This window comes from Dermacentor variabilis, chromosome 3, assembly GCF_050947875.1.
Source record: "Dermacentor variabilis isolate Ectoservices chromosome 3, ASM5094787v1, whole genome shotgun sequence".
In the NCBI taxonomy this organism is placed as follows: domain Eukaryota; kingdom Metazoa; phylum Arthropoda; class Arachnida; order Ixodida; family Ixodidae; genus Dermacentor; species Dermacentor variabilis.
Window position 1 is genome coordinate 89588226 of NC_134570.1, and position 27826 is coordinate 89616051.

The window sequence follows — 27826 nt, forward strand, 5'->3', positions numbered from 1 at the left end:
GAATGGCACCGCGATAGAAATTACGCTACGAGGTTTTACTCATGAGGCAATGAACTTGAGTACAATACAGCATCCCAAACCGACAGTGTCGTGTGAAGATGGTAAAGCGAAGATGACTTGATCAAGTGATTTATGTTGCACTGTCGCTGCATAACTTATTTTCGCTGTATTTGAGAGAGAAAATCAGCTGGGTTCACTTTAAAGAGAAGCTTCATCTGCGTACCCTACTAGACATTGGTGACCGTGACAGCTGTTGTTCTGTCGAACCGCAGCATGCGTCACTGGCGCGTGCATCTGTCTTCATTAGGTATCAGACGCAAAACTGAAACTGCTGAATAATAGTCAAGCTTAAGTCCTTCGTATTGTACACGTTTTTGCGCGTACGATTCCCCTTGCAATGATTCTCTCGGTAAACATAAAACATTGCCTCCGTCTCCATGACATTACTCCCTGGATGTCTCACAGTGGCCGTTCACACGGATTGTTGTTCACATTTCGGCGTAGCTTGTGAGCAGTGCCCTGCGCAAACATAAAGATTGCATGACATTTAAGTTAGGGCCCTTGTGGTTTATAAGCATTACACGCTGTGCAGAACGACGATAAATATGATTGCTTGCACCGCATTTAGTTTTTGTAGCGTTTAAACTAACCGGCTGAAGAAGGCTTCGCTTCACATAAATACCAATCAGATGTGTTGTATCTTTCAAAATATTTTTTTTTGTTCGACAGGAATTCAGAAATCTGCAGCAGGCTCTCAAGACAAACAATCCATCACAGCCGAACCCCGATCGTGGTTTTATCGTGGCCAGCTTCTACCTTTGGCCAGGCGCCGAAACTACCCCGCTTACGGTGTTCACCGAAAACGTTGTGTGAGTATACAAAGACCAATGCTTCAGAAGTTGGTTCTCAACGCATAGCAGACTGTGAAAATCTTCAGATGGAGCGAGTTGATGAGCATTCACTTTACTTATTAGCGCCCAGCGTACTTCGAAAAGTAGAGTACGATTTTCATTTGTATATATATTAAAGACAAAACACACACTGCTCTTTGGTACGCCATATCGCTAAGAAAGGTCCTGCCAAGACGACCGAACTGTAGTTTTTTGACAGCTGCATGATGTGTCTGATGTATTCATCGAGAAAAAGTGCTGAACATAGCAAGTGCTGCTCTACATGTAGCTTCTTTATTTTTTGTCAAGCATAGCATACGCTTCTCAAAGTTGTTGAGTAAGTTTTGGAAAATAAGAGCGTAAAGGATGAACGCATGACATTCCATATAGATAGATAATTATACCGTCGCGACAGAATGAATGCAGGTGTACATTGTAAAGTACGCTGGGCTTATGTGTATAATGGCGGGGTGTGTTTTATCTCGAAGCACACACGCTGTTTTTTTTTTACCTGTATTTCGTCTAAATATTTTTGCTATCTACAAGAACTTCAGAGACTGTTGCAATAAAGAAATGTATTCAGATTTACATTACCATTGCTATTATTCCTCCTGGTTGCTTTCTTGCTGCCGACAAAGATGACGATGCTCTTGTCTAGTAAATAAGATAGTGAGCAATGTTAGACCAAATTTAGATAAATAGATACCATTTAGATAACCCATGAAGACTATTTAAAGACAAACATGATTCATGCTTTCTTTATTACAAATAGGAAAATGAGTGGGAGGGAACAGAAAACAACAAAGACTATCTGCATTTCTATGCCAATCGCGATGAGTTATGCAATAAAAGTTGGGCAAACCACATTGGTCAACCATATGTAAACCCAACCTTTCAACGAATTTTTAACGAAATCGACACGTCGCAATCATAAAACAGGATTGTAATGCAAGAACCGACTGTCATTGGAGGTGACGTCACTAGTGTCTTGAATGTTTTAATTACCACTTAACAAAATGTTGAATGTTTTAGTTTTGAATGACTGTTATCATTATCGTCATCATCATCATCATCATCATCATCCTGGTTACGCCCACTGCAGGGCAAACGCCTCTCCCATACTTCTCCAACAACCCCGGTCATGTACTGATTGTGGCCATGTGGTCCCTGCAAACTTATTAATCTCATCCGCCTACCTAAATTTCTGCCGCCCCCTGCTACGCTTCCGTTCCCTTGGAATCCTGTCCGTAACCCTTAATGACCATCGGTTATCTTCCCTCCTCATTACATGTCCTGCCCATGTCCATCTCTTTTTCTTGATTTCAACTAGGATTTCTTTAACTCACGTTTGTTCCCTCACCCAATCTGCTCTTTTCTTATCCCTTAACGTTACACCCATCATTCTTCTTTCCATAGCTCGTTGCGTCGTCCTCAATTTAAGTAGAACCCTTTTCGCAAGCCTCCAGGTTCCTGCCCCGTAGGTGAGTACTGGTAAGACACAGCTATTTTGCAATTTTGCACTTTACTCTCGAGGGATAATGGCAGCCTGCTGTTCATGATCTGAGAATGCCTGCCAAACGCACCCCAGCCCTTTGTTATTCTTCTGATTATTTCCGTCTCATGATCCGGATCTGCCGTCACTACCTGCCCTAAGTAAATGTATTCCCTTACCACTTCCAGTGCCTCGCTACCTATTGTAAATTGCGGTTCGCTTCAGAGATAGTTAAACATTAGTTTTCTGCAGATTAATTTTTAGACCCACTGTTCTGCTTTGCCTCTCCAGGTCAGCGAGCATGCGTTGCAATTGCTCCCCTGAGTTACTACGCATGGCAATATCATCAGCGAATCGCAAGTTACTAAGGTATTCTCCATTACCTTTTATCCCCAATTCTTCCCAATCCAGGTCTCTGAATACCTCCTGTCAACACGCTGTGAATAGCATTGGAGAGATCGTATCTCCCGGCCTGACGCCTTTCTTTATTGGGATTTTGTTGCTTTCTTTATGGAGGACTGCGGTGGCTGTGGAGCCGCTATAGATATCTTTCAGTATTTTTACACACGGCTCGTCTACACCCTGATTCCGTAATGCCTCCATGACTGCTGAGGTTTCGACAGAATCAAATGCTTTCTCGTAATCAATGAAAGCTATATATAAGGGTTGGTTATATTCCGCACATTTCTCTATCACGTGATTGATAGTGTGAATATGGTCTATTGTTGAGTAGCCTTTAAAGAATCGTGCCTGGTCGTTTGCTTGACAGAAGTCTAAGGTGTTCGTGATTCTATTTGTGATTACCTTAGTAAATAGTTTGTAGGCAACTGACAGTAAGCTGATCGATCTATAATTTTTGAAGCCTTTCGCGTCCCCTTTCTTATGGATTAGGATTATGATAGCGTTCTTCCAAGATTCTGGTACGCTCGAGGTCACGAGGCATCGTGTGTACAGGGTGGCCAGTTTCTCTAGAACAATCTGCCCACTATCCTTCAGCAAATCTGCTGTTACCTGATCCTCCCCAGCTGCCTTCCCCCTTTGCATAGCTCCCAAGGCTTTCTTTACTTCTTCCGGCGTTACTTGTGGGATTTCGAATTCCTCTAGACAATTCTCTCGTCCATTATGGTCGTGGGTGCCACAGGTACTCTCCGGAATTCCTGAGCCACTTGAACTATCTCATCCATATTAGTGAGGATATTGCCGGCTTCGTCTCTTAACGCATACATCTGATTGTTGCCAATTCCTAGTTTCTTCTTCACTGCTTTTAGGCTTCCTCCGTTCCTGAGAGCATGTTCAATTCTATCCATTTTATACTTCCTTATGTCAGCTGTCTTACGCGTGTTGATTAACTTCGAAAGTTCTGCCAGTTCTATTCTAGCTGTATGGTTAGAGGCTTTCATAAATTGGCGTTTCTTGATCAGATCTTTCGTCTCCTGCGATAGCTTGTTGGTATCCTGTCTAACGGAGTTAACACCGACTTCTATTGCACACTCCTGAATGATGCCCACAAGATTGTCGTTCATTGCTTCAACACTAAGGTCCTCTTCCTGAGTTAAAGCCGAAAACCTGTTCTGCAGCTTAATCCGGAATTCCTCTATTTTCCCTCTTACCGCTAACTCATTGATCGGCTTCTTATGTACCAGTTTCTTCCGTTCCCTCCTCAAGTCTAGGCTAATTCGTGATCTTACCATCGTATGGTCACTGCTTCGCACCTTCCCGAGCACGTCCACATCTTGTATGATGCCAGGGTTAGCGCAGAGTATGAAGTCTATTTCATTTTTAGTTTCGCCATTGGGGCTCCTCCACGTCCACTTTCGGCTATCTCGCTTGCGGAAAAAGGTATTATTATCCGCATACTATTCTGTTCTGCAAACTCAACTAATAACTCTCCCCTACTATTCCTAATGTCTATGCTATATTTCCCCACTGCCTTGTCTCCAGCCTGCTTCTTGCCTACCTTGGCATTGAAGTCGCCCATCAGTATAGTGTATTTTGTTTTCACTCTGCCCATCGCAGATTCCACGTCTTCATAGAAGCTTTCGACTTCCTGGTCATCATGACTGGATGTAGGGGTGTAGACCTGTACAACCTTCATTTTGTACCTGTTATTAAGTTTCACAACAAGACCTGCCACCCTCTCGTTAATGCTATAGAATTCCCGTATGTTACCAGCTAAATTCTTATTAATCAGGAATCCGACTCCTAGTTCTCGTCTCTTCGCTAGGCCCCTGTAGCACAGGACGTGCCTGCTTTTTAACACTGTATATGCTTCTTTTGGCCTCCTAACTTCACTGAGGCCGATTATATCCCATTTACTGCCCTCTAGTTCCTCCAATAGCACTGCTAGACTCGCCTCACCAGAAAACGTTCTAGCGTTAAACGTTGCTAGGTTCATATTCCAATGGCGGCCTGTCCGAGAATGACTGCATTCATCGCCAATTAACGCGTCTATATCTGCGTCAACTAGATATTTGCGTTGCGCGCGCCTCTGAGAGCAACAGCAACGCCCTTCCTTGTTACTCGATGAAGTCATGTTACACGCTTGATAAGTAAAAACACCTCCATAGCAAAGAATCTTTCCCACTAAAATGCTAATTTTGCTACGAGATGGTTATGCGGGCTTGCGCAAAATTTCGTTTGAGTCAGCACTGCAGACCTTATTGTTTTTGGAAGCTCCAAGATATAGCATATACATTTAGTGACCTACATTAGGTTTTGTTTTCATAAAGCCCCAGCGTACTTTATAAAGTACACTATCGTAGCACTTCAAAGAATAAAGTGGGAAAAGATCGTCCGACACGAAAAATCAACAAAATATCACTGGTAGATTTTTCTTGGGCCTTAATGGTTTAGCAGAATGATGGATCGTGCTTTAACCTTGCGGTATTACCCTTCGGCTTCGCTCAGTTTTTGTAAAATGCATCTAGTAAAGAGCTTCAGCAAGACGTGTGCAGTGCGCAGGTCATAGCAGCGTTCGAAAATGTAAAGGCTCTTTCAGTGTTACAAATTTTCGCTCAAATATCGATAACATTTCTCTAAAAATATGTGCCCCGTTCCTGTGCATGCGAAAGAAAATTTCCTGTGCGTCGCGATGATTGCTGTAAAAGAGCGGAGCAAATTCCGCCGGAAAATTACGACGTATTTTTAATCAAGCACGGCTTCTTTTTTGTGCTCGTTGTCATGGATAGGACATAACACCCTCAAAAGTTTTCAAATGAAATATTCTTAATTACTGCGAACGGAATTTAAAGGGTTTCGAACCTTTATCCTGCTGTGCACTACTTAACAAAAGCTAGCAAAATTAGTGAGCTGTTGAATACGGATGCAAGAGTGCTTGTGACCAAGCAGCGGAAATTTTTCATCGAGTGTATTGTGCGAGCGCTTGCGCATTCTGTGGAAGCCTATGTAATCTATATTCTTCTCAGTGGCTATGGTGTTGGGCTGCTGAGCACGAGGTCGCGGGATCGAATCCCGGCCACGGCGGCCGCATTTCGATGGGGGCGAAATGCGAAAACACCCGTGTGCTTAGATTTAGGTGCACGTTAAAGAACCCCAGGTGGTCAAAATTTCCGGAGTCCTCCACTACGGCGTGCCTCATAATCAGAAAGTGGTTTTGGCACGTAAAACCCCAAATATTATTATTAATCTATATTCTTACAAACCGTTTGCGCTTCCGATGTGGCGCTGCGATCATACAAGTCTTCTAAACGCGAACCGAACCCTAATCCAAACCTAAATCGATATAGGTGATTGCAGAACCAAGTGCCCCGGCTGCTAATTTCCTGGAGCCGCTCCATTTATGTTCGTTTTACTTGCGCTGAGGTCGCGAATGTTGGCGAATTCCACCTACAAGAAGCTTGATAGCGTGTACTGTGCGTTGTGATGCAACAAAAATGCCGTTTGAAGTAGGCAGGTGCCGCAAGAAAATTCAAAAATTGCGTTTTCGTCGTTGTACTACTTTTGCAGCCCAGCAGTCACTCGACGCCTAGTTGCAAGGAAATTTTACGACGCGTCTTCATTAATTTGATGCACAGCTAGAACTCAGAAGGGGTGTCTTGAACAGCGATACAATCAAATGATCAAGCTATAAAAGAACGAAGAAAGTTAGCGACTATATAGTCCTCGTACTGTGACCATGCATATTCGCTCATCCAGCCTTCATATGGGATCTTGATGGTCGCTGGCTGGAGGGTCGACCGCAAGCCTGCTTCCGGGGCAAGCGAAGACGAAGGAATTCCCACACAACGACTATGGCGCAATCTTGTGTTTGAGGTGCGAGGTACGACGGAAAGCGCGTTAGGGTGAACTGAGACTGATGGCTGCTTGATGCGCGGCGTCTTTTCTCACGAGCAAGGGGGCTGGGGAGCTGGTAGATGAGCAGGAGGGGGGAAAAGGGAGGGTTAGGTTAGCTTAGATGAGCAGGAGGGGGGAAAAGGGAGGGTTAGGTTAGCTTAGGTTAGCTTGCATCTCCTCATCTCAGTCCGCGGCTGTACATGGCGCTGCTAGGCGCGGCCGCGCACGCCCTAACTTAGAGGTGATTTGTGGCGGGTGCAATGAAGGGTCGACCGGAGATGGCTGATGGATTTGTGTACGGTGTTTTCTCGTGCGCCAACAGTTCGCTTTGAAGCGAGAGGCAGCACGAAGGGGAATTAACTCGCCGCTGCTGCCGCTATTCGTCATGTCAGCGTTGTGACAGTGAGTGTTAGCGGTCTTCGAGCGAGACATGTTCATGTTTGGCCGTACGTGCGTGGCACCATGCCTGTTAATTTAATAATTAAGCGAGCATTAACTGCAATTTACATGGATGATAGAACTTCGAGCCCTGCTTCTTGCATTTGTCTAATAATTTGCTATCACTGTAGAGCCGTTTAGGGAGAAACTGGGACTTCTTTTTTTTTTGCGGTCGCAGAATACCCCAATGTCGCTAGAATCGCATCCTAAATGCATGAACAAAGCAATCAAAGCAGATCCTAGTTTCTTGCCATATTGTAATGTCACGCGCCACACGGAATCTCGCACTATTCCGTAAACATTGCGGCTTCCCAGCTGCTTACGCTAAGGTGTGTTCAGAATTGCAGCGCGTACGTCAGGCCAACGAGACACCATCGCTGACTAAAATACGCTAGGGTTGTTTGAATGCCCCACTATAATATGCTCGCTGCGTCGGCTAGCTAAGTGTACTGCGAAAATGGCTCTACATTCAGAATGGCAACACACGGCACTGTGTCAATTTTTGTTTAGCTCAGTGCGGTCCAGTCAAGCGGCGTCACATGCAATGACCGTTGCGAGGAGCGTATATATATATATATATATATATATATATATATATATATATTATACAGCGTGCAGTTCGCGCACAATTCACCAGGGCTCGCCACCATTGAGCGTCTTTTGAATCGGGAGCAAGCAGGCACCAGGCGTTGCCGGCTGCTCCACTAACGTTCGCCGAGGCGCCGGGGATCGCGTGGTAATATGGTCAGATTCACCTAAATTGTGAAACAACAGATTGAAGGTGCGCTCCGTCAATAACTGCAAAAACTGTGTCTGACACTTGAAGGTGTGGTATGAGGCTGTGTGCGTCCTTCATCCGCCTCATTTGCGCAACGAGCGCGCGCGTTTACGACCGTTTGTCATGCGCACATTTTAACAAGCAGGTCTACCGCCAGCGCTACATAGTCATATTACCAGGCTAACACCTCCTGTGGAAACAGCACAGCATTACTGCCACCGCGCCTGGAACAAAAGGTCACGGATCGTCGTACTTTGAAACGGAGGAAAGTGAACGCTGCGTCCGTACTCCGCAAGCGCGACTGGCTTACTCGAGCAGCCTTGCGGGCTTTACTGTGAGGTCAAACGTCATACTGTGAAGTCTTGCTGCGTCATGAATCAAACAGCAGGCGAGCGACCGCTCAGCCACTCGCCACATTTTTGTCCATGCGTATGCGAACACACATTTATTTGCGGTGTAAATAATCAGAAAACTTTTCGCAAATTTAGTTATCAGCCGTGGTTGGATAGGTCGCTAACAGACATATTCTGCGCGCGCGCACACGGATATTCCGGGCCCAAACGAAGATGTAGCATATGCAGTTAACGACGACGACAGGTGCGGGGACGTGTAACAGCCTAAGATATCTACCGCTATAAAGGCCAGAAAAATAGAAGGAAAAAGTAAAGGTCTGGCTGCCGCATTAGTCGCCTTCATATATTAGGCTTCCACACAATAGCGTTGCAATACACATTGACAATTCCTGCTTACATAAACCTCTGCAGCTTCAACCAAAATGCTGTTTCGTCTACGCGCTCACTGCTCACCGCGTCGACCGAAATTGCGGTTGTGTGAACCGTGCCATGCGACTCCCGTGGCCATCGCAGACAAGTGTGAAAACACCGATTAGAAGGCGTTAAACAAGTGGAAGTGTCACGTTAACAAATAGGGTGCTGCAGCGTGCAACATGCTCCTACGTTTTTTCCCGCCGCTGGCCAGTACACATATACAAAATGCGCTGTACACATATACCGGCGTGCGAAATCTCAGCACGTCACCCTCGCAGCTGTTTCTTTCGCTCCCTGCAGGCTGATCCGTAAGCTCTGCTGTTGGCCTGCGACAGTTCAGTGCTGGCTCCCCATAACAAATAAACGACAGAGCTTCCCTGCTTCACACAGAGCTACAGCCCCCCCCCTCCCCCGGAAAACAGAAGAGAGACGAGATGGTTTGCGCTTGATGACGCTGGTGGAACTCGCAGAAAGCAAGGCTGTGGCATATTGAATAATTTGAATGGTGGTCGCATTTCGCAGAGTGCATGTCGTAACGGAAGTCCGAATAAAAAGAGTTATTCCTGCAATAGGACGCAAATGGTTTGAACTGCTGGCGGTGGTAGTGGTGATGTAGATGATTTGTATTTGCTGCAGGAGACTCCCTCTGGACGCCATCATTATCCTGACGCATCTGACGGTCGACGAAAACGAGGCGGGTCTGCCGTGTGTGATCACAGGAGGGGCGCCTTACGATGTGGAGCAAGTTGCAAACCTTTTGGGCATGGTGAGACATTTCTGCAACCTCCTAGTGTCCTCGATCAAATCAAAATACTGAATGCAACAAATTTATTCTGACCCACTCAGTATGCAGGTTGTACTTTTTTTTAGCTGCATCAAACTTCAGAAAATCGATATTGGAAGTTCGGTAAGTCGCAGTGTAGAACACAGGGCACTAAGTAAGCATAAAGTAAATTTTTCAAATGGCGGTGACAATGTGAGGAGACCACGCCCATAGGCGGTTGATGCCATATATAGTGATCGTCGGCGAAGCGCAAACATACGAAAAAGTTACGCCTCCATGTCGAAACGGCAATGCATGCATTGAGGTCATGTTGGTCTCACAGACGAACCTGTGCGGCCCATCGAGCCGATACATGCCAAAATAATAAGTTTTAGGCAAATTACACTGGAAGTAATGGTCGGACTCCATGAGCAAAAGAAGCATTTGACCAATAAGTTAAGTGATTTAATCAAGAAATTTCGAGCCACTGTATTTCCATCTGGCGTTTGATCTCGGGAAGTTTTAGGTGACAAAACCACGATTTTATTATGAAGTACGCTGTAGTGGGGGACTCTGGAAATTTGGACCAGCTGTGGTTCTTTAACGTGCACCTAAATCTAAGTACACGGGTGTCTTCGCTTCCTTCGAAACGCGGCCGCTGTGGCCGAGATTCCATCCCTCTACCTCGTGCTTAGCAGCCTAACACCACAGCCACTAAGCAACCACGGCGGGTTCATTTCGGGAGCACCCTTCTCAGGATTTGCCAAGTTGTTCAGTCTAGAAACATTTCTGACCTTGTATGAAAATGAAGCGAAAAAAACAAAACCGACTAGACTTGTAGATGCTGGTATCTAGTTGGTATCTGGCGTCGCTGCAGTTCATAGTCATTTTTCTGGTTGCTTTGGCCAATTCTGGCGTACAGAAATACGGAATTCGGTTTTTGTTCATTATCAAAAAAAATGTCGTTCAAGGAGGTATTCATGTTCTGACAGTGAAACAGCCAAACAGCCTTCATTCAGTGCTCGTGAAGAATGCTGACCCCGATATTACTGCGCAAGGCACATGCTGGGCATACATGAAGACAGAACACCACATGTCTCATTGCGCACGCTTGAAGTGGAAGAATGCAAGCTAGCATGGCTGAAGGAGTGTAGTAACTGGTTCAGTTATTCTCAGGAGATTGATGACGGCTGTCGCGACTACCTCCCTTAAATATTACTCTTCCTTTGACGCCCTAAGTCAATTAATTTAAGTAATTTCCCCTATGTTGTTCTTGGTGTCAGTGTTTGTTGGCTTCTTATAATATAACTAATAAAAAAATTGGGCCCTCGGTTAATCCCCTTCTTTCTAGTTTATTAAATAACGGGGGTCTTGAATCCGGCACCGCTTATGCCGTCAGGTAGCATGTGCGGGTTTATTGAGCAGTCACCTTCACCCAAAAAGATCACGTTCTCCTGACACCTGCGGCGAAAGTTGCGTTTTCGGTCTCGACCTGCGGCATGTTTTTTTTTCATCCGCTTTCATTTCCATTAATTTATCGTTTCTTTATTTTATTTATTAAGCACAAGCAATTTCCCCTATGTTGTGAGATAAATACAATATGTAGGATCTCCTATGTATGGATGTGAGATACAAATAAATCGATGTCTTCGCAGTGAATTCTTCGCGAGATTAATTGGTCGTGATTTCTAGGTAATTGGCAAAACCTTCTTGCTCTAGGAAATTAAGCCGATCTCGATCTCAGCATTTCATCTCCGCAAAAAGATTTTCCTTCTTTTTTATTGTGTCGAAATTGAAGAAGACAGTACGCACATGGCTTCAAAGTAGTATCAGTGGGATTGTTGATACCAAATATTACGTGTAATAACTATATGCGCCAGTCAACATGTACAAGCAGCAAATAGCCTACAGCAGTCCGCAGCCCGTCCCATTCGGCAGAGGCAGGTAGCAAGTTTGAATAAACATGCATTTCTTTTGCGATAAAAATTCATTGGCAGAAGACATCTGAAACAATCTTGGCACAGAACCTAATAAACAAGCTTTATATGGTGCGTCCAATGGACAAAATTAATATAGAAGATCGGTTCACGTTGGCGGACAATTATGACAATAATATTTCCGACTGAAGAACAAATATCGAAATCAAGGTCACTCGGCTGCAGTCTTAGAAAAAAACGAGCTACCATTCTGCGCAGCCGCATCGATAAGCACCTCAGAAGCGTTCAATGTACCGTTCTGAGCCAACGCTTTCCTGAAAATTCCCGTTTTCATAGAATCAGAGAGCGGAGAGCATTCGCTCTTCCATGGCACTGTGACCGGGTTGAGACCAGCCACGCAGTCACCGCGGATGTGGGTCGTCCTCTACGCACAACCCACCGACGTGTTGTTCTGGCGCAAGTGACGCTGCAGCTCTTCGTCGGTCGTATTGACGTTTGCCTCCTCTCGAAGCAAAGACCCGTGCTGCTGCTGCCGCCGCCATGACAGTTACGAGTTCAATTCATGGGCTTTCGCAGTTGGCGAGTATCGCCCGACTTGGCTTGTCAATCAAAAGCATAGGCCAAGCCCCGCGCGTAGGATGCCACTGTTGTGCGCGTACACGATATATGATTAGGCCACACCCAACGTGGTTGCCGGCTATAGCAAGGCACTGCTGAGAGACAGCAACAAACGTGAACTTCGAATTATAACACACACAATCGGGGAATATGCTATCGCTGATGGAGCTGAGCCCTGCTATCGAAAATACATCTTGCGTCGACTGTTCCTTGTTTCTTTGTCTTTCGGAGTGCGAAGGAATCTCAACACTAGAACTTGTGTCTTAACCACGTAGCACAAAGCAAATGGCGGTCGGCACATCACTGCAGCTGCTTGCAATCTGTTAGCCACGGTGGACGACGATGACGAAGCGATGCCGGAGAGCTCGCCCCATTCTCAAACGGCAACGTATGATATCTGTCATTTGGGATTATCGGCCTGTCACCGGTGATGCGTCTGCTACCCAGTGTCCCGCACCCATCCAGCGTCGACAATCGCTCACTCCTCGATCGAGGCCTCGCTCAGGGAAGTTGGGGAAGGGGGTGGGGTGGGAATGCCTAGGTAGATGCCGCTTTAGCGGTTGCAGACCAATTAGTGAGGGCATGTTCTCACTGAGAATTTGTTTTAGTGTTGAACATTCACTGGCAGTCGATAGCGACGTTCGAAATTCATAGCTGGGCAGCGCATATATAGGCAAAGTTTGCCCACATGGCCCCTGCTTCTCCCGTTGGCGACTTTCGCGCCACTGGTGGTGCGCCGAAGACGCTCTGCGAAGCGGGGAACCATGTGTTTCCCAAATGCGGGCGCGCCTCATTGACCCGGGCTAACCACTGACGGGGAAAAAAGCAACAAAACTAACGCTTTGCCATTACAGACTCTGTATTGCTTGCTATAATCCCGTTTGGAGGAAAACTTAAGCGACCGTTGAACGGGAAGCAAAGCGCCTCGTCCTCCGTAGTACCTAGGCAAAGCCACACTTTTAAGCTAGATTCCCCAGCGGAAAGTCCGCACATTTCTCTCTGTGGAATTTCTGGGTTCTAGTGAACGCGAAGAAGTTCTCGTGCTATGAGCTTTTTGTCGCCCCTTTCAGCGGAAATTGTCGAAATTTTCGTCATTCGCTCAGACTTCGATCTTTGTCAAAGCTTGACTGCATTAAAAAAAAACGTATTTCTTGAAATGAAATTTCAATACCAATAATACCAATAATATTTGTTATGCTTTACCGTATCAAAAAAAAGAAGAAATATATAAAAGAAAAGGAGCGCTCTTGCACACGACGAAGTTGGATGACCAGCGACGCTGTGCATGTGGGCCTCTCGAATGCGAACTGTCCATTGCCGTGCGTCGAGAGCCGTATGCACATTAATGGAACACGCCACTTTCCAGTGGGGCCACAACGAGGCTTCTGCATTCTCGCATCTAATCGACCTCCTCAGAACGCCTCCCGTTCTGGCCCATTTCGATCCTTCTGCGTCTACCGAAATTCCGTAACTGATGCCAGCGGTCACGGAATCAGCGCTGTACTGGCACAACGCCAGCGCGGCCACGACCGTGTTATCGCTTACGCCCGCAGGCTCCTGTTGCCCGCGGAGCGCAACTATTCCATCAGTGAGCGTGGGTGTTTGGCCCTAGTTTGGGCGATTGCAAAGTTCCGCCCATGCTTATATGGACGACCCTTTTCCATTGTCACAGACCATCACGCGCTTTGCTGGTTATGCTCACTGAAAGATCCTACCGGAAGACTTGGTCGCTGGGCCTTACGCCTCCAAGAATATTCGTATTCTGTCACCTACAAATCTGGCCGACTACGCAAGGACGCTGACTGCCTGTCTCACTACCCGGTAGACGAGCCTGACGACGCCGACAGTAGTACCGCCAACGGCATTTTCTCTGTATCTGCCTTCGCTAACAACGCCGATGAGCAGTACTGAGACCTGTCGCTGCGAGCACTCATCGAGCGTCTGCGCTCTACACCTACCGACGCATCCGTTCACCGATATGTCCTCCAGGGCGGCATTCTGTATCGAAGGAACTTCCTCCCGTACATCTCCGGTCTTCTTGTCGTGCGAAAACATCTACGACAGATTGTGCTCTTTGAGATGCATGACGCACCCACTGCAGGACATCTTGGGGTAACCAGCACATACGACCGCGTCTGCCGCCGCTTCTATTGACCTGGTCTCGCTCGTTCCGACCGACGCTATGTTGCTGCCTGTGATCCTTGCCGGCGTCAGAAAACATGTGCACCTCAGGTGCTACCTGCCGGTCATCTCCAGCAGATCACCGTCCCCGTGGAACCGTTATTTCGTGTCGGATTAGACCTCCTCGGTCCCTTTCCCAAGTCATCCTCTAGGAACAAATGGGTAGCCGTCGCAACTGATTACGCCACCCGATACGCTATCCTGCAAGCTCTCCCTACCAGTTGCGCCACTGACGTCGCGGACTTTCTCTTGCGTGACATTATCTTGCTTCATGGCGCCCCGCGACAGCTGCTTCCTGACCGTGTTCGTAACTTCCTGTCGAAAGTTATCGCCGACATTGTGCGTTCATGCTCCATTCAACACAAGCTTACTACCTCATACCATCCTCAAACCAATGGCCTGACAGAGCGGTTAAACCGCGCTCTTACCGATATGCTGTCGAAGTACGTTTCCAAAGACCAGCACGACGGGGACATTGCCCGTCTTTACGTCCCATTTGCGTATAATTCTTCCCGGCATGACACCGCCGGATTTTCTCCATTTTATCTAATGTACGGTCCCGAACCGACCTTGCCCCTAGACACGGCACTTCCTCCTGCTGATATCTCAACAAGCGAGTATGCGCGCGACGCCATCGCCCTCGCCGACCATGCACGCCAGCTTGCCCGTACTCAAGTGACGGCCTCGGAAACCACTCAACAGCGTCAGTACAACGCCCGCCACCCTGACGTACAGTTTTCGCCTGGTGCGCTCGTGCTCCTGTGGTCGCCCTGTCGTCACGTCGGACTTTCAGAGAAGCTCCTTTCGTGATACACAGAGCCCTACCGCGTGCTGCGCCAGGTAACGCCTGTGACGTACGAAATTGCTTCTGTGGGTTCAACCTCGTCCGCTCCTCTGGCATCTAGTGATGTCGTGCAGGTCTGTAGGCTCAAGGCCTACTACACTGCTTCCGAGTCCGGCCTTTAGTCGCTCCGGGACGGCGCTTTTGCAGCCGGGGGTAGTGCTACGGAACAGTATTTGCGATGACAGAGGCGAGCAGGGTGAAGACGACGTCGATTAGAGGCTAGTGCGGGCTGTTGCCTCTTGGCCAAGTGTGGCGTATTTTCTTTTAAATATACTTGTATATAGCTTTTCGTCTGCGTCTTCCTACGTAACATATCAACATAACAATATTTTATGCTGCTCCTTTACAGCAAAACAAATCAACTTTATTAATGCCCGCGTCATGCCACATTCAGCAAGTATTTGCCACCCTCATACCGGCAACACCCATCGCTCAAGATCGTTGCTAGCGCGGGGCTCGACTTGCAGGCGATGAGCGAACGCGACCGGAATCCCCATCGAATCGCTTGTCGCTGTCGCGTGCAAGATCGCTGGCATGGGGTTTATACTTCACTGACTGCTGTCGCGCAAACTCAGGCGAGCGACAAACTCGGGGATCGTGCATAGTACCCCTGATCTTAAAGGGACACCTAAGGAGAATACTGTATATAGACGAAGGCAGGTCGACAATTTTGGTATAAGAGCAATGCGAAAACCGGCCGTTAGCTTAGGCGTGAGGATTATGCTCAGTGGCAACCACCAGGGGCCGAATCCACCACTCTTTTCGTTCATAAGTGATTTTTGCTATTGGTTAGCGGCCTGCGCTAATAATATATCCAGCATCAGGATTGGCTAGCATTTTCTCCATCGAACAATTCTTGCGTAATAGGCTTTGTGAATAAGTGCCCTGGTACTGTCTTCCGCAGAAAGATCGATGCGAGTTACTCTGTCCGCAAGCGTTTTATCGTCAGTGGGCTACCAGTCTACCGGAAGCAGTTACGGGAGCAACCGCCTTTGTGGCACCATGTTGCTAAACAAATGGAGAACAAGCCGATTAATGCAGTGACGCTCCATATTGTGCCTAACCCTAGCCTTATGATTTTTTGAAATGCCACCCCAGTGACGCCGAAACGGGGGGTCACTAGCAGGGCACCACTTTCCCAGGAGTTGTTCATTGTTTTGGATGCTTTGTTAAAGTCACGTCCACTATATTTCATTGCAAATGATCGCACGTATTGCAGAAAACAAGAGGCGGGCATAGAGCTGAAGGAGCGACAAGCTGAGATTGTGCACGCTCTAGCACCAATAAGGGTAAAATGACTGGGAATGTGGGCTGTCGCAGTAGACCGCTGGCCAGCATGCACTGCGCCAGGACCGAGCAATACTGAAAAACACAGGAGGCTATAGCCTAACTAATGTTCTAAATCGTCGGTAGCGACATCATCACTAGCATTTGGTACTTTTCCATCGTAATTTATTCATCGTGAACACTTAACAGATTGAAACTTGTATGATGTATTTCGCACATGCACGACGCAGAAGAACGGTTCAATCGCGTTAATTGGTCGTCACGAGATGTCGCCACAGGCGTTGCTACTGCCGTCCACGTACTCGGTAACGCGGCATTCCGCAAAACGTACATTTATGGATGGGCTAAAAGTAACTCCTAACTGCTTGCTCCGCCGAATGACCCTCTCTGCATCATCCGTATCGCGTCTGTTTTTGCTTCCCGCACAGGAATATGTTGTGAAAAAAATGGCGAGCCAGCAACAGTGGGTCACGACCACCACCTTAACCGTGTCGGTGTCCCTCTGCACACGCCTCTACATGCCAGTAAAGGGGACTGCCATGGGCGACCCGTGCGTAGACCACATGCACCGCCCCAACACCACGGCTACCGTGAGTGGTGACTGTATTACCTACCAGTCATCGCGATATGACAAAGGAAAAAGGAACAGCAGCAGTGGCGGCAAACCTGAATCATCAAGTTATCAACGAGGAAGTTCGAATTGCGGCCGGCCCTAATTGCGCGAGTCTGTCTCTCACACACAAACACACACACACACGCACACACGCACACACACACACACACACACACACACACACACACACACACACACACACACACACACACACACACACACACACACACACACACACACACACACACACACACACACACACACACACACACACACACACACACACACACACACACGCACGCACGCACGCACGCACGCACGCACGCACGCACGCACGCACGCACGCACGCACGCACGCACACACACACACACACACACACACACACACACACACACACACACACACACACACACACACACACACACACACACACACACACACACACACACACACACACACACACACACACGCACACACACACCTAAATAAATAATTAAAAAAAGGCAAAAAACGAAGTTCTGTACCAGGTCGCAGCGGTGGTTGTCGCTCAACTGCGACATGCGATTTAAGAACTAAATTAGCAAGATTGTTGGCTCATGTTCGAATACGAAGGTGCCGCTCAATATGCACGAAAGAAAAAAAATCCTTCTTAGAGCTACACGAATATGAAGCGCGGTGCCTCACCCTATAGTTTTATTTGTCAGTTATGCAGCATAACTCTACCGTTATGAAATCCAATTCGAAAGTTACGCATATAATAGGAGTGATAAGCACTGGTCGAACGAGGAATGTGTCTAGAGCGAATGCTTCGACAACGAAGCTCGTCTTCATCAGGGCAGCAAATGCTTTCAGCAGTGTTTAACGTACGCGTAGCTCACTCTCCCTCACCTGTATGAGGGAGGAGAGGAAGGGAAGAGGGGAGGAGGAGTAGAATAAGCTGGTGGGTGGTGTGCGGTAGTTTTGTGTACGCATATTATGTACGTATATTACAAGATGATTCGGGCAGCCTTGGTATGCGTTGGAGTTTGTCCCGGAAGCATACGTTTAAATGTCAATAAGTGTGTTTGCGTTATCTGTTCTAGGATGTGATCTCAACGCAGGTATAATATAATATTAGCAAGGCGCCAGCCGAGGAACTAACAGAATGCACGTAATTGCGAATTAACTTTACTAAGCCACTGAAATTAAAGAAGAAAGGCGCTATTATATGATAATAATATACAACGCGGCAGACAGTTGTATGAATAGACAACGCGGGAAATCGAATGTATTTTTTTGGTGTGCGCACGTACCATAATTTACGATAGTGAAATATATATCTTATTTTAAAAAATATCGAGGTATCAGCAGGCTCCTCGGGCTGAAAACTAATGTGCTTATAGTCATGCCAGCATCCTTCTCTTTCTTCTGGCTTTTTCTTTTATTTTTTTTTCAGCCGACACGAACATCTCGAGCACTTCTTGAACAAGCGTAGGCAAAAACTGAGGGTCCACATGTTCCACTGCATTTTCACGTCACATGGGAATGTCTTGCAATATACTAACTTGGCGAACCCTTTATCAGTGGCGTGTACTGGACGTATCGCATCAGAATTAGTGAATGAAAAGAGTAATAAACGTGAATAAAAAAAATTCACAAGCAAGGAAATAGGCAAAAAATAACATTTTACGTACAATAACAGACAAACACTCTTTGGTACTGCTTTTTTGTCCTGCTGCATGTGTAAACTCGCTCAGCGGACTAATCTGAGCGGTAAAATTTGTGTCACTTTATAAACAAATCGCAAATAGGAGCAAACGTCGAAAACAGCGTGTTTTGGCGCGCTGACTGCACGCACTCCTAAATGTAGACGAACTCAGCATCTTAGGGGCTGGAAGTTACTCGACGTATGCGGGTAAACACAAAGTTGGAGGTAAATACAAAATTGGGGGTAAATACAAAGCGAGACGAGGCTGGAGAGCCCCGTCGCGGAGAGAGTTGATCAAAAGCACCCAACGCAAAACTGATAACTTATCCGAATAGAAATGTGGAAAAATAACTTATCCTTCATGTAACCCAAAAGAACTTCGCAAATAAAAAAATAATGAAAACAGTTTCAAGATAAAGGAAACCCAAAGTTCTACAAAAGACAGTTTCCTCGTTGAAGTGACCCGCGCACTTATACGATACCCTCCTAAGGTCGTTTCGTATAGGTTGAACTACAGGTCCGACATTCTCCGGAACCACTTACCACTTCCCTTAACCACTTCCACTTACCTAAATGGAACGGTGCACCGTACAAAATAGCAAATAATGTAGAGCGGCGCTTCATATATAAGAGTCATTGGCTGTTTAATTATGCATAACAAGTATGTGGAAGTATGACCTAGTAAAATAACTACACCTATTCCGAACAGGAATCCGCGTAACTGCGACCATTGTCACATACGTTGTCTCTTTCGCATCTGCCGGGAACCATTCCTATGCGTGTGGCACATTGTGTCCCTAATTAAACATGATTCTAATGAGAGGGGTGTGTAGCAATGTTCCCGAGAAAGAAGTAAAAAAGTGCATTGAATACTGTTCAGGACAACAATACCCGTGTTTCTATGGATACGGTAGAAGCGTATCGTATTAGTCTGTTGTATCGCATGTGCTCGAACGCCACCGCTTATATTAATGCAAAGTTTCCTCTCTAGCAAGCTAACGTCACCTGGTGTTGCATTTGAAAGTTAGCGCTCTCCCATCATATAAGCCTGCCTTTTGCTACCCAGTTCATAACTGCGCCGAAATTACCTGCAGGGTGTTGGCTACATGCCGTCATGTTCTCCGTCTCAGCGAGAGCAAATTCACGCGACAGTTATTTTACGGAAGCTTACGGCATTGTACCTGAACACTAAAATTTCCCAGCGCGATGTCTACAAGTGTTTCTATCATAGGCGGAAAGTTTTCATTTCCCCGCTGGGGATTCGGCCCCTCTCCTAACTATATATATATATATATATATATATATATATATATATATAGAATGTCACGTGGTAGTGACGGTGAAGAAGACAAACTGTGATTGCCGAAACTAGCGCGTTATCCACTAACCTGTGCCTACAAAAGGAGATAACACTCAAAGCACAATGTTAGCGCCGAACAGAGTCGGCGATCGTCGAAAATCTAACCTGTAGGTCAAGCGCATCCACTTATGCACAAGAGTCATCGAAGGTTACAGACTAGTTGGTGGCGCCCGTGTGCATTACAGAAGGTACTACACAATTCGCATCGCACATACAAACAGATTACACAAGCTTCGGCGACAACAGAACCATCGATAACATTCGAGAAACTTCCGATACATGCGGGCGCGTACCGCGCATATTCACAACATTTGTTAGACGACGAAAAGCGCTCGCCAGTAGAAGATGAACAAGTCCACGTGTCATTCCCCCCTCCTTTCAAAAAAGCATCGTCCCGATGCTACTAACAGGAGAGGGCAACAGCACACAGCGCCCCCCCCCCCAAAGATATATATATATATATATATATATATATATATATATATATATATATATATAAAGACGAAAGTTCATTTTATCAATGTCCCAAAGGTCGTTAGCGCTGGGAGAACGGCTTAAGTCGCACGACGTGGACTATTTCAGGATATGAGCGGCGCCGCAGTGACAGCGAAACTCCGTCTGGCCCGACTTCATCATCGAGTGCGCCAATGAGTCGGATGATCTTGTAGGGTCCGAAATAGCGGCGTAAAAGCTTCTCGCTGAGTCCTCGCTGAGTCTGCGTCAGCCACCGGGACCTGCCGATATCCGGATCGTAAGTCTAAGGACGAAAAGAATTCAACGCCTCGGAGGCCGCCCAGTGCGTCGTCGATAGGGGGAAGAAGATAGACATCTTTCCGGGTTATCTTCTTGAGTCGTCGATAGTCCACACAGAAACGAATTGCCCTATCTTTCTTTTTGACCAGCACTACCGGAGAAGCCCTGGCACTGTGTGATGGCTGTATCACGCCGCGTCGGAGTATGTCTCCTACGTGCTCATCGATGACACGGCGCTCCGTCGCAAACACAAGGTATGGACGTTGGCGTAGAGGCGCGTGGCTGCCGGTGTCGATGTGATGAATGACTGTGTAGGTAGGTCCTAAACATTGTTTTTGGAGGTGGAAAGTAGATCGAAATCGGTTAAGGAGGTCGGCGATCTGTATGCGCTCACTCAGAGTGAGGTTGGGATCAATATACGGAGCAAACGTTCGGTCACATGCAGGTACAGGCGCAGAGACAGGGAGAGCCATGGCGTCAACTTGAAGAGGAATCGAGTCATCAGGCACATTGTAGACAGAGCTCGGGTCGAATTCGCCAGCAATACGGAGGCACTCGCCATGATGTAAGCTTGATGGACACGAAAACGGATTCGAAACGTAAAGTGCGCTGGAGCCCTGGCGAAAGGGAAGGAGGGCAAAGGAAAGCAAAAAGTGATGACGGCGTGGAGCAAGTTAAGATGGCGTGAAAAGAACTGTGGAATCGTAGACAGCAGAACAGGAAATAGGTACAAGGGGGGAAGAGAAAGGAGGGATATCAGTGTCGGTGGCAGCGAACACTCGAGCAGAAGGTGGAGGCAAATCTTCAGAAAGACTGCCGCAAAATGGAGTCAGTGCAAGTTCTGCACGGGCACAATCAATAACAGCTCGATGAGATGAGAGGAAGTCCCATCCTAGAATGATGGCATGGGAGCAGCGGGGAAGAACTACAAACTCAATGTGGTATAAACTGTGCTGTATCGCGACACGGACTGTACATGTTCCTAAGGGCTCAATTGGCTCATCGCTTGCTGTACGTAGCGAAATGGCCGAAAACGGCGTCGCGACTTTTCGGAGCGTACGGCCAAGCTAGTCGGCAATCACGGACACTGCAGCACCCATGTCGACAAGCGCGCGAACTGCGATATCTTCGGCGAAAACTTCAATGACGTTCGTAGGGAACAAACGAGGCCTTGAGCAGTTCGAAGAGATCGCAGTTCTTGCCTCCGGAACTGCACCTTTTGGTTATCCACCACAGCTATAGGGTGGCGAACGATGGAGGACAGGGAATGTCAACGGGGAGATGGAGTCCGACGATTGTTGAAGCGTTGGCGAACAGGAGATGAAGGAGCGAAGTGCGGAACTGGTGGCGAATAGCGGGACTGGGAGTCAGGAGCATTCCCTTGAAGTCTCGCAGTATCGGGAGGATACCAACCCCGCCGGCGGCAGAACCGTGCCACGTGGCCAGCAAAGCCACACGCGAAGCAGATAGGCTGGTTGCCTTGGGTACGCACGCATTGTCAACAGGGGGCCTAAGCAGGGTACACAGTGCTGAGCTGGGCGTAGCGGCTGCGTGGGCGTGCAGAAGCCGCTTCTGGGCAAGTAGTTCGCAGCTGCAGAAGGCGAGGCGTAGAAGCTGCTTGAGGCCGTGTAGTGCGCGACTTCAGGCGGGGGCCTTGGCCTGGCGACGACGACAGCGTACGTGAGCGGAACCGGCGCTGAAGGTGGCTCATTAGCATGACGCAGTGCATTGCTGAGTTGTTTATGTATGACCCGTCGGAGTACTGGAGACAAAAAGGACTCAGACGACTGGGTAGCAGGAAGCAATGACAGTTGGCGCGCGACTTCTGCGCGAAGGAATTGCTTAATTTGGTCGAGGAATGAAGAATGGGGGGGGGGGGGGGAGGAGCACTGGAACTGTCGGCTAAAGCCGAAACCATGCCGTGCGGCGCGGCAGCTCGGCGCGTAGCAAGGCGTTGTTTACGGAGCTCATCGTAGGTCTGGCACAGGGTAATGACCTCGTTAATCGTTTGACGATTTTTCGCCAAGAGCATTTAGAAGGCGTCATCCTCTATGCCCTTCATGACATTCTTGATCGTTTCAGAGTCGGGCATAGCGGGATAAATGCGCCGGCAAAGGTCAAGTACGTCTTCAATGTATCTGGTGAAGTTTCACCCTTTTGCTGAGCGTGATTGCGCAAGCGTTGTTCTGCGCGAAGCTTGCGCACAACAGGGCGACTGAAGACTTCTTTAAAACAATGGGTAAGTGCTGTCCAGGTGGAAAGATTGGATTCATTATTCCGGAACAAGAGATTAGCGGCTCCAGAAAGAAGAGGACGTTAGTCAGTTTAGCTGTGTCATTCCGTTCGTTATGCGCACTCAAGCGATCGTATGACGAGAGCCAATCCTCCACGTCATGGTCGTCGCTGCCGGTGAAGACTGGAGGATCTCGTTGCCGTAGAGCACCGAAGCAGACGACAGGCGATGCCAGGGGAGGATCGGGCTGCGGGGAGTCCTAAGGCATGCCAGAAACGGTAGGGAGCGCCCGGCTGCGGAGTTTCAGGTTTGTAAAGGGCCCAGCACGTCCACCAAATGTCAAGAGGCGTTAGTTTAATTGGTAGAACCCTCAGGTAGCAGAACACCGCAGCGAAGGGTCACACAGCTTAGGCAACATAGGCAAGAGGCTTCCAACCATTCGCTGTCGTTATCTTTCTCGAAGCAGTGCCTGCTGCTCCTTCCTCTTCAGTACAAATAGAACATCACGGCCACGGCAGAAATGCGCCTGGAGCGTCCATATTTGTGATGCCTCAATAAAAAAAAATGTCGACATGAGAAAATATGGATGAGCTAGCCGCCGCGGGCTCTTCTGATGCGCTGGTCCTCCTATTGTCATGATTTCCAGAAATAAAACGAAAGTATGAATTAAATATTTGGAGGACGTTTAGATTTTACCTGTAATAGTGGAACGCGATAGCATTCGAAGATCTCTGACTGCTTCTCACGCTACCGGCAACAGCAGCTTATTTGACCGTAGTCGCGAAACGCTTGCGGAGAATGCTATGCACGAAGGCGAGCTTTCTGGTCGAAATGCGGCCTCTTGGGCGGGCCACGATAGCACGGAGGCGAGCGCTATTTGAAGGCGTTGCAGGGAACCGGGCGCGACCTTCTATAAGCGTTGGGAATTGCGCGCCCCGGCGCGCGCAAATCTCGAAGGCCATGACCGCCCTATGAATCACAGTAACGCTGGAAAAGTGGTTTGTGTTTTCAGCTCCTGCGTAATGTAATTGTTTTCTCGTATATTCAAATTACAATCCCAGGCTATCATGTCTGCAGGTCGAGCGCCTATATTGTAATAGAGTAAGCTTTTAGCCACAATAAAATTTTAGGTGACAAGGTAGAGGCAATTAAAAAGAAACCTATAACGATGTGTGTGACAGAACTCTGGTAATGACACCTTAGGGGTGGGCTTCGGCATCGCTTTGGTCAATGTTTTCCGGTAAAGGGGATGTGCCCCACTCCCGGGAAAAATATGGGGAGGACCCCCCCTCCCTCCCCCCCCCACCCCACGAAGTCAGCGTCTATGGCTTAAATGATGTATCATGGTAGCCGAGCGCCGGCGTCTCGGCTTTCATTACCTCAAAATGCACTTCGCTCAGCTAATGCAGCGGGTAAAGTACCTCACGGATGGCAACATCATTACATTGCCAAGAACATATGGTTTCGACGAGCGTAATGCACTCGGGAGTGAAACGAAATCGTGTGCGGCCTGCTCCGTAAGTTGTCGTCATTGTTTTGATGTCCCGCAATGCGGCCGCAACCGCCACCTGTTGGTTGGCCGCCTGTTGGTAGCCGGTTGTCATCCCGCGGCGAATGTGTTCTCATGATTCGATAATACGCTTCCGTTCTCACGGGCCGCTGAAATGCGTGTTCTCCCTCTCAAACTACCGCTGCTTGGCGCATTTGATGCATTTACGCCTTACTCGCGAATTGCCTCGTTTGCGTGAAAAGTGATGCGGTTGAAAATTAATGCGATGCGCTTCCGTCGCATTCATGTACACGCGGCTAATGACTATTTTAGTGTAGCACAGTTTCACGTATCTATTGTTATCTGTGTTTAAACAATAAAAATACAATATATGGAACACCGCTTAATTTAGGTAAACGGAATATACTAGTAAACTTTTTCCACTTGTAGCGGCAACCCTAGCGGTATGTAAGCTATGGTCCAGGTCCGTCGTGACATTCCTTTTTTTTTTCCGACACTGCTAGCTGTCGAAGCCCAGGAAGAGACTGTACGGCATAAAAATCTGCGTGTGACCAACTGTGGCGCCATTTGCATTATTCTTGAAAGGGCGTACAAAGTAAAATATGCCGGTCAGTATTACCACTGGCACACATGGCCACAGAATCACGGGAACCCGCTGCGTCGCGACGTCATATAGCTCGTGTGATCTATTAATGAACCGAAAGTTCTTCTGGAAGCTACAGAGCCCACCCCCTGCAATCGCGAGTATTGCATTCGTCCCGTAACAATGAATATAACCATGTGTTGGGCCTTTGCTTGACTCGTAGCGTTTCATTGATTTCACCCCTTCCTTCTCTCTCGCTCTCCCCCCCTTTCAGTTCTGCAATGACCATCTGGCAATCTACGCCACTCCCAACACCCTCAGGCTCATTCAGTTCGCGGTGAAGAGCTCGAGCCGCAGCAGACCGCCTCTGGTTTCGACATTTGATACAAATGAAACCATCAGCAGCAAGGTAAAAAATTTCAGAGCTTTCGATTATCTGGCATTCTTTTTCCGGGTTTTATACTCAAAATTCCGGAAGGAAATCAGGAGGCTTCCAGGACTAGACTGTGCTTAGCGCCCAGAGTGCAGTATACACTCAAAAGTAAGCATGCTTCCTGTTCTCCGATTGTGCAAAAGTGCATACACAACAAGAACAACAACAACAACAATGACGGGCACTGTTTGTTGTCGCCTTCTTTGCTTTTGTCGCACGTGTTTGTGATTTCTGATATTCTGAAAGCGTCAGATATGGTAGGATGCTGGTGTTGAAGCTTGCCACAATTTATAGCAGCGCTAAAGCACAGCCTAGCTAACACTGGAAGGTAACTCTTGATGGGAGATCGGCGGGAGTTAAGACTCCGTGCTCATTGATTCAACTCATCTAATCAGGAATAAGTACGTAACAGCGTACGAAATATGTAAATGTCGAAGTACGCGCGTTCTGCGTATGACTGAACATGCTTCAGGTCGAGATCAGCAATGTGAACTTTCGTAAGTTTGAGATCGGCAAACCTCTTTGTCGTTTGGAATGGCGTCTCATTTTCTTGTCATCCCTAGCGGCCGGTGTTCGTACACAGGGGAGGTGGGCTGCCTCGACAGTACCGCTTCTCGCGCTATTATCGAGGCACCCTCACTAAACAAAAGAAAGCACATCCTGCAGATCCGGCCACCCTACAGGGTGGCTATGCGGGCATACTAGATCGCCAGCTAGAGCGTTTGTAATGACGCACTTTTGACAGCCCGCCGCGGTGAGGCGACAGTGTGGCCACCCGCACCATACCTGTCGCTTGCAGCATGCATACGTGGCAAATGACGCAATGTATGAAATGAGTTTACGTGTACGGATAGCCGCAAGTGGGTAGAACGGAAAGTTAACAACGTGTCTTTTACACGGAGGAGTGCAAAATGCACGCGAGGCTCGTTTACATCGCATAATGACCACCGTTATTTATTTGCGTCTGAACTGTAACCACATATATTGATGTCGGATATTCCAGTACTGCAAGATCAGAAGCGCATTCCCGGACCTTGAGTTCGGTTTGTCCCTTTTCGACTTGGAATGCGAGGACTGGGAGAACAGCTGCAGCGCTATGAATACGCCGATGCCCGGCACGCAAAGGTTCAAGGACACGACCGCACACTTCTTCAAATTGAAGAACAGAGGTTCACGTGGACTGCCTTGCTAGCGGACCTGCGTGCTTCGCTGGTTGACGATCGCCGACTGCATGACCATCGACATGTTCAGTGTGCGGCGAATAACCGGCTGTTCTTCGTGGCTGGGCAACCCCATAGGCTAATCATATAGTACGAACATTACCATGTGCTATGCGAGCGTGTAACGTACGCGCGTCATACAGTGCGCTCTTCGTTGCCAGTACGTTAAACTTGACGAATGTTTGCGCTGAACTAGCGCAAACAGGTGTGAATTAGCGAGGCATAGAAAGTTTGGTTTATTAATTATATTCAACTGGTGCATCGCCGTAGTGTTACGATCTTTATGTGTAGTGAAACTTTGCGCGACGTTGAATTGTTTTACTCGCTGAGTGGGTCTCTGCGCAACTTTACGATTTCTTTCACGTGTGGTGAAGATTCGCGAGGTATTGTGTCGAACACATCACCGCCACGCCGATGCTTTTACGAGAATTCTATTGTGCTCGAGAGACGTTGTGCTGTTCTGACGTAACGTTTGTTTGCTTAAGCGCACAGAACAGTCATTCGCAAAAGTCACCGCCGACCCAGTGTCGCCGGAGACTTGGTCTGATATTTTGTGTGGTGCTCGTGATATTATTATTTCTTAAAGAAAAAAATATTCAGTGACCTTTAGGCAAGGCATATGAAAAAAAAAAAACCAAAAGACGTCAAATAAACGCACGCAACGCTGTTTGATGAAGGTATTCCAACAATGAATTCGCGCGCTTGTTCGTCATCCAACGGGCAAAGTCTTCCGAGGCATTCTGCTGTGAAGGCAATTGTCATTGAATGCCTCTCGAGTCTGCACAGTGATACCATGTAATAAAAAATGCAGGCTGTACGCAGTGTGGGAATCGAAAGATTTGGTTCCTGTGAGTGTGACGAACCATTTTAGCACTTGGGTGAGTGTGTAATTCACTTCAGCCTGTCTGTTGGGACTCGCTGGCGACCCATTATAAACAGACTGCCTGCTGAATGAATCATACTTTGGCGATATGTTCAAGGGTACCAATTTCACTGCGTGTAAGAGTCTATGGTCCCGTGCTACTTTCTGAAATCTCGTGCGGTTTATTTTGTGACCCCAAAATTAAACCAACGTATAGCTATCTTCGGGGTAGTAGATTTGTATATTACTCATTAAGCCTATACAATTTTGCATTAAAAGCTTG

General features: G+C 47.5%; 1 protein-coding gene across 1 annotated transcript in view; it reads left to right on the forward strand.

The window, feature by feature from the left end:
- LOC142574042 (uncharacterized) overlaps positions 1-27480 on the forward strand; it is a 29536-nt gene extending 2056 nt beyond the window's left edge. Inside the window, exons 2-5 of the mRNA XM_075683220.1 lie at positions 730-869; positions 9295-9424; positions 25303-25437; positions 26465-27480. Coding sequence (XP_075539335.1) covers positions 730-869; positions 9295-9424; positions 25303-25437; positions 26465-26653 — 594 coding nt within the window. The 3' untranslated portion in view covers positions 26654-27480. The remainder of the gene's footprint in view (positions 1-729; positions 870-9294; positions 9425-25302; positions 25438-26464) is intronic.
- The last annotated feature ends 346 nt before the right edge of the window (positions 27481-27826 follow it).